The following is an 8,054-nucleotide window of genomic DNA, read 5'->3' on the forward strand; positions in this document are numbered from 1 at the left end:
TCTGGATAATAAGTTCAAAGCCGCACCCTTAGGCGGTAAAGTCATGGCGACAGTTTTCTCTTTGATGTCCTTCCTCATGGTGCAACGATCAAGTCTGAAATTATTGCGTTACGCTAAGGAAATTGAAGAAACGACTTCAGTGTGTTCGTCGCCACAAAAATGGAAACAAATCTGCGTACCACAGAGTAACCCAACTCATCCACCCTAAGGCCCGAATCTCGCACCTTCCATCTTCCAAGTGAATGGCCCAATGGAGTATGTACTACGCGGGAAGCAGGACATGGGCGATGGGGAGGTCATTGATGCAGCAAGACTTTGGATCCGGCGTCGATCAGTGGAGTGGTACCATGCGAGCATACATGCCCTCCCAGTAACCCGTCGCATTGAAGGGAGTTCGTGTGGGAAAATAGGGTTCTGTAGCAAAACGAGTGAGGAATAATATGGTTTATTGAAATCCTGGACAAAACCAACATGCTCTTAGGAAAAAAATGTATTACATTACTTATTGAACGCTCTTCGTACGTTCAAAAGTTTCTAATAGCAGTCACCAAAATGTTCAGCTCAGGACACAGAGTAAATCAACAACTCTCAGAATATGCAAAAGTACTGTGGTGTGTAACTGTCAGCTCAGCACAGTATGGTTCTGCTGCTCTTCCACTTTATTCAGTGCACCCACACACGAAGTGCATATCGGCCAATTCCTTATCAGTAAACCTATCCATACTCCTGTGTATCACGGACAATGCACAACTATAACTGCCTGAAAAAACGCGAGACAGAACGGAGCAGTCTGAATGCAAGGCTGAGGGTAAAGACTACGGTGACTGAATGGAACAAGTTACTTTATAGACAAGACACATAACGTGTACCTTAGATCTTTCCACTGTTGGGTAGATTTTTAAGCGCCATTCAGATACAAAGGTGTACGGGGGTAAGAAATCAAACGAGATGCAATTACTCTGTAATGAGCTATCGAAGGCCACTGCTGCATTGTATCAAAATATTCAGCAAATACTCCTGAACAAGTCCACAATTTTGTCTATGGAGTCCGTATTCATCTTGTACATCGCAGTCTGCTCGGTTAACAAGCAGACAGAAACTGATTCTGTAACCTTACGATCTTCAGTCGCTTTAGGTGTTATAGGTCTTATTAATTTTACCCAGAAGCCTCAGAACCTGCATTACTGAACTTCTGTGAACAACAAGTACGTATTTCTTTTGATTAGGAATTAAAGTTCAAACATTACTAGACTTTTGTCTGAGGACCTGCAGGGTGTCCGGAAATTCTCTTTACAAACTTCTAGGACTTGTAGAGCGGAGTGCTGGAACCCACGTCTGGAAAAGTAACTTTTCCGTCCTGTGACTGTTTCAGTTCAGATGCTAAACTTGTGTACTTCTGCTTGAGGATTTGAATTAGGTGCGACGCAGTACAATTATTACCCACTAATTCGAAATCGAACACAATAAAACACTTATTTATCACTTAAGCACATTTGTATTAAAACATGAACATCACGTGTTTACATAATTCCAAAAAGAAAAAGAACATAGCGTACTGTACGTACGGAACAGCACTGACGTATTTCAGCAGCCGGCCGATGTGGTGGCCGCCAACGTTGTCAGACATTGTACATACGAAACATGTTCTGGTACATTCTCTCCATGCCACCTGGGTCACTTCTGTTTCTGGCGCAGCGGCCGGAACTCGTACCAGCAGATCTTTCTCCGTTTCTAAATTAGTCTCCTTAAGTAAACTTTGCTGTCGACCCCACAAGGAGTAGTACGCATCATCCTGTCTCCCCATTACATACCAGGAAAAGGAACTCTGAGAGTTTTTTTTTTTTCCTCAGCAGACGTGGACGTGTTACACATCTGAATTGAAACCGTCGTAGACTGGAAATTGTACGTTCCCGGACATGGGTTCCTATTCAAAATACAGTATAACCTCATTAGCGCGAACTCGCATAAGACGAACTCGCGGTTAAGAAGAAAGAAATATTGGTCCCGTCAGGAATACATTAGTTCTTATGGTATGTTTTATCGGTTAACACGAATTTCGGTTAAGGTGAATTACGAACTCTGTTTCAGGTCCTAGCGTAATTAAATTTCACTGTAACACAAACTTCCGACCTTAGAGTATTCTAAGGCGTAATTTTTTTTCCGAAATGAATGTAAGAAATGTAGCTACAAAGATAATTATACTTATTGTTGACTCGTTTTTAACGTATTGTAGGTCGGTAGGCGCGATTATCAACTCAACAATCAGCGTATGCTGCACATTGTAAGACATTCAATAATGTGTAGCAGCATTTAGGAATGTACTCAGTGCCAAATTTGACAGGTGTTCTGTTAGTCGTAGCCGTATCGAGTTGGAATACTGAATAAAAACTACAGTTACAACCGGTACCGTAGCACGCGAAAATGGCAAACAGGAAACAGACAGCTCTAGATGTACACTTAAAGCTTAAGATTCTAGATGGACCGTGGTACCAAGAAAACAGCAATTGCAGAGGAGTTTGGAATACCTAAATCTACTTTCCCTACGATTATTAAGAATCGAGAAAAAATTATTGATGTTGCGGCATCAGGTTCCGGAAACAAATCTAAATGACTTCGTACTGCCAAGTATGAAGACATCGAGACGTTACTGCTAGAATGGTTCAATCATATGCGTGCATCTAACATACCTTTAACTGGCCATGTGATTCAGTCAAAAGCAAATGATATTGTTAAAGATATGGGCATCAAAGACTTCCGTTGTTCTGCTGGTTGGTTGTATCGGTTCCAAAAGAGACATTCAATTTCATCTGTAAAAATTTTGAAGCAAATAAAGTTGATGAAGAAAGCGCGAACAGCTAGTTGCATGAATTCAACCGAGTGAGGGAAAAGTAGGCCTCGTCTGATGTGTTTAACATGGATAAAACTGGATTTTTCTACAATCTTTTTCCAAATCACGCCCTGGGGATAAAAGATGATAAATGTCACGGTGGAGCACGAAGCAAACAACGTGTGACTGTTGTACTGTGCTGTAATGCTGACGACAGTGAGAAGTTTCCTCCCTGGGTTACCGGTAAATCCGAGAAACCACGTTATTTTAAAAACATAAATGTGGACACTTTACCTTGCATCTACTCTCACCACAAGAAAGCTTGGATCCATGGCACATCATTTCGCAAGTGGCTTCTTCGTTTCAACAATCGAATGGTTCCTCAAAATAGACATGTTCTTCTTGCATTGGACAGATGTACTGCCCATAACGTTCATGATCTGAACCTATGCATCATAAAGGTTCAGTTTTTTCCACCCAACGCCACAAGCCACCTTCAACCTTTGGACCAATCTTTGGCATAATCTCTCTCATAACGAGAGCTTATCGTAAGCGACTTGTAAGAGCTGCAATTCGTGCTGCTGAAAGCAATAGTGCAACCCCAAATTGGAATCTGCTTGATGCAACAAGTCCATGGGAGCAGCCTGGAACTCAGTATCGCCACATCATATAGCGAAGTGCTTTAACAGAGCTTGGAGACAGTAGCAACACTGAAGATGTCCACGAGTTAGAAGATGCCACTTCACCTGATGAATGGACAGTTCTGCAGGACGTTGCGAACCCTAGGATTATTTTCGAAGAATTCATTAGTGTAGACGATGTTGCCGTATGTGCTTCTGTGGAATCGGATGTGCCAAAAGCTGTGAACGAGGTGCAAGAAGGGCCACAAGAAGAAAGTGAAGAGGAAGAGAATAAGATACAATTCCATCTACTCATCAGGAGATGTTTACAGCATTGGACTTCGCTTCAACATCCGACGTCACTGCTGGGTTTATGGGCGCTGTCATTACAATTGGTTGTGAAATTACAAAATATTATCGTTCCCATGAACGTCAGCGACCGAATTTTTTCCAAGAAAGTAACGTACATACACTCCTGGAAATGGAAAAAAGAACACATTGACACCGGTGTGTCAGACCCACCATACTTGCTCCGGACACTGCGAGAGGGCTGTACAAGCAATGATCACACGCACGGCACAGCGGACACACCAGGAACCGCGGTGTTGGCCGCCGAATGGCGCTAGCTGCGCAGCATTTGTGCACCGCCGCCGTCAGTGTCAGCCAGTTTGCCGTGGCATACGGAGCTCCATCGCGGTCTTTAACACTGGTAGCATGCCGCGACAGCGTGGACGTGAACCGTATGTGCAGTTGACGGACTTTGAGCGAGGGCGTATAGTGGGCATGCGGGAGGCCGGGTGGACGTACCGCCGAATTGCTCAACACGTGGGGCGTGAGGTCTCCACAGTACATCGATGTTGTCGCCAGTAGTCGGCGGAAGGTGCACGTGCCCGTCGACCTGGGACCGGACCGCAGCGACGCACGGATGCACGCCAAGACCGTAGGATCCTACGCAGTGCCGTAGGGGACCGCACCGCCACTTCCCAGCAAATTAGGGACACTGTTGCTCCTGGGGTATCGGCGAGGACCATTCGCAACCGTCTCCATGAAGCTGGGCTACGGTCCCGCACACCGTTAGGCCGTCTTCCGCTCACGCCCCAACATCGTGCAGCCCGCCTCCAGTGGTGTCGCGACAGGCGTGAATGGAGGGACGAATGGAGACGTGTCGTCTTCAGCGATGAGAGTCGCTTCTGCCTTGGTGCCAATGATGGTCGTATGCGTGTTTGGCGCCGTGCAGGTGAGCGCCACAATCAGGACTGCATACGACCGAGGCACACAGGGCCAACACCCGGAATCATGGTGTGGGGAGCGATCTCCTACACTGGCCGTACACCACTGGTGATCGTCGAGGGGACACTGAATAGTGCACGGTACATCCAAACCGTCATCGAACCCATCGGTCTACCATTCCTAGACCGGCAAGGGAACTTGCTGTTCCAACAGGACAATGCACGTCCGCATGTATCCCGTGCCACCCAACGTGCTCTAGAAGGTGTAAGTCAACTACCCTGGCCAGCAAGATCTCCGGATCTGTACCCCATTGAGCATGAAGCGTCGTCTCACGCGGTCTGCACGTCCAGCACGAACGCTGGTCCAACTGAGGCGCCAGGTGGAAATGGCATGGCAAGCCGTTCCACAGGACTACATCCAGCATCTCTACGATCGTCTCCATGGGAGAATAGAAGCCTGCATTGCTGCGAAAGGTGGATATACACTGTACTAGTGCCGACATTGTGCATGCTCTGTTGCCTGTGTCTATGTGCCTGTGGTTCTGTCAGTGTGATCATGTGATGTATCTGACCCCAGGAATGTGTCAATAAAGTTTCCCCTTCCTGGGACAATGAATTAACGGTGTTCTTATTTCAATTTCCAGGAGTGTAATTTGTAAATACTTGGATTTTACATTCACTTTATAGTGATATAAGTCTACAATAACGAGATTGATAGTGTAGTGTATTACACATTAGTGAACTGCTGTAGATGATACTTATTAAAATCTGTGGTTTTCGCGTAAAACGAATTTTTTTAACACGCACTCCTGATTTTTTGGTCCCTTCGGATTCGTGTAAACGAAGTTTTACTGTATTATGTTCTCACTCCCCACTACGAGTCGAGGAAGTTTGTAACAGCAGCTTCCTAACACCCTGTGTATGATGACGCGGTAGGAACAAGTGAAGTGACAGTAGTAGCTGTTACACTTCAAACAAGTACGTACTGTGGTTTTTATCCTGAAGGTTGGTTTCAAAATAAAATCCCCAGTTCCTAGTCTTGTTGGAGGTGGTATTTCCTTGACATCCTCTAACCATTTAATCGACTAGGCGGTCGCTGTGGCCGTGCGGTTCTAGACGCTTCAGTCCGGAACCACGCTGCTGCTACAGTCGCATGCCTCGGGCATGGATGTGTGAGGTGTCCTTAGGGTAGTGAGGTTTAGTAGTTCTAAGTCTAGGGGACTGATGACCTCAGATGTATAGTCCCATAGCGGTTAGATCCATTTGAACCACGTGAACTTAATCGACTAACCTATCGATACATAGATACGTATGGGGACATACATTCTGGCATTGACTCCGAAGCACGCCGCAGTTTTCTATTTTTCACGGGCAATGACATCGATTCCTCTAGTGAAGATGTCGACGTTTCCGAGTCAAAAAGGTTGCAGTACACGGCAACGGACGATAGGGTTGCTTGCAGTGACTCACCTGATCCCACTACTTCCAGACCAAAATGCCTTTATAAGCAGCGGGCAAGAGCTCCACTAACATTGCGTTTGTTAAGCGAAGATTGCTGACGTCATTCTCATGATGCACTGGAACCTGGCTGCTCGACTCTGGATTGGGCTACATATTGCCATATGGAGTTTTACCTGCAGTGCTGATAATGACTTTGTGAGGCTTTACGGAGTTTACGGCTTATTCTTCCACAATAAAGTTCGCTCGCTGCTGCCTACCCAGGGCGTTCAGGTTTTCTGAATTTGACGATTGTTCTGTGTCTGTTTAAACTCTGAATTAATAAAAGCTGTGCACATTGGTACACATGAACCGAACAAACGTTTACAAAATCCAAAAATCACTGCCAGAGGTGAAAGAAGCGAAAATTAATAGAAAAAAAGTTCTTGTACCATCTTAGCATTGCAACACACACATTTGAATATTTAGTCTAACAAATGTCCACTTAGCCAACAAAACATTCTGTTATTACTCACTGTTGCAGTGGTGATGGCGCGATATGTCCACTTTCAGCACACACGCAGTAAGTGCATCTATTGGTATCTAAGTTTTGGCTGGAAAACCTGAATGTCATTAAAATCCAAGCCATGTGATCTTTCACCAGCTGCACGTAATTAGAATACACCAAAACCAAATTCCTATGATGATCCCACGGAAAGAAGTTCGCTGGTGTCAAAGGTAATGATAGAGTTTACGAGCATTTTCTCACCTAAAGCATACCAGCGAGGAGAGGAGGCTGTGTGGCATTGACTCCTATTTGGGAGACTATACATAAAATGATTTCCATTAATTCTCTACACAACGTAAAGCGAATGCCTGGATGTTTCCCATGAAATTTCCTTTCCTCATCGGAAGCAATTTATATAGTTTTCTTCTATATAAACTCTCATCCTCGAACGTTTGTGAAAACATATTCTTCCGCTCAATAAATAATGAATTAGGTAATTTAGGTAAATAGTAACATACAGTTTACCTTCAACATTTCAGGCGTCTTCAAGTCCTTATAGACATCCTTTACATCCTCTATTTTGAGATCAACACCGATGATACCGGCGATCACTCGTACCACACGGCATGGAGGGCTCAAGGGATGGTTGTAAAGAATCAGCGGAGCCATTTCGCTTTCTGAAAAATAAATTGAACATTAAATAATTAACTTTTGCAAAAATACCCACTCCTCCACAGCAATTTGGGACTTGGCGCATTGTGCAGTAAACAGGAGAATAGAAGCAAGTTTTGCAATATTAACGATTTTATTAAGAAAATACGAAATATACGAGCAGATGTGGTGCAGCTAATTTTGAATTAGCCTTATAATCAGCCGGTGATTGTGGGATACATTTTCAGTTTGATTTACGTCACAATATCACCATTCTGATAGGCTGTAAGATTACAGCTGCTATAACAGTTGTACCAATCCTAATCTTGATACCTCTTTAGGTTCTGTTTTACAAAATACTGTAGCAAACAGATCCGGCATAGCACAGCATAAGTGTAGCACAGATCACTTATCACTACAAATGAGAAATTAATATTAACCTAAGAAAAAATGGGAGGAAAAATTTCTTTGAAACTCAATGTGGAGAAAAACTCCGAAGCTGGTGATAGGTTGTGCCCAAAAGTGAACAGCACAGAGACAGAAGTGGTGGCACTTTCCGCAGGACCTGACCATCATTTTGCAGGACAATGCTCAAGCACATACAGTGCAAGCTGTTACTGATTTGTTTGACTGATGGGGCTGCCAAGTGCTGTACCATCTACTGCAGTCACCTGACTTAAGCCCTTGTGAGTTCAACTCGATTTCTAAACTGAAGGAAACGCTTCACGGCATTCGCTTCAGAACTGCTACAAATTCGTCGGGCAATAGACCGCGCCACTCGA

General features: G+C 44.4%; 1 protein-coding gene across 1 annotated transcript in view; it reads right to left on the reverse strand.

The window, feature by feature from the left end:
* LOC126161586 (glutathione S-transferase D5-like) overlaps positions 1 to 7,290 on the reverse strand; it is a 29,065-nt gene extending 21,775 nt beyond the window's left edge. Inside the window, exon 1 of the mRNA XM_049917532.1 lies at positions 7,147 to 7,290. Coding sequence (XP_049773489.1) covers positions 7,147 to 7,290 — 144 coding nt within the window. The remainder of the gene's footprint in view (positions 1 to 7,146) is intronic.
* Positions 7,291 to 8,054: the final 764 nt, after the last annotated feature.

Source organism: Schistocerca cancellata, chromosome 2, assembly GCF_023864275.1.
Source record: "Schistocerca cancellata isolate TAMUIC-IGC-003103 chromosome 2, iqSchCanc2.1, whole genome shotgun sequence".
NCBI lineage: Eukaryota > Metazoa > Arthropoda > Insecta > Orthoptera > Acrididae > Schistocerca > Schistocerca cancellata.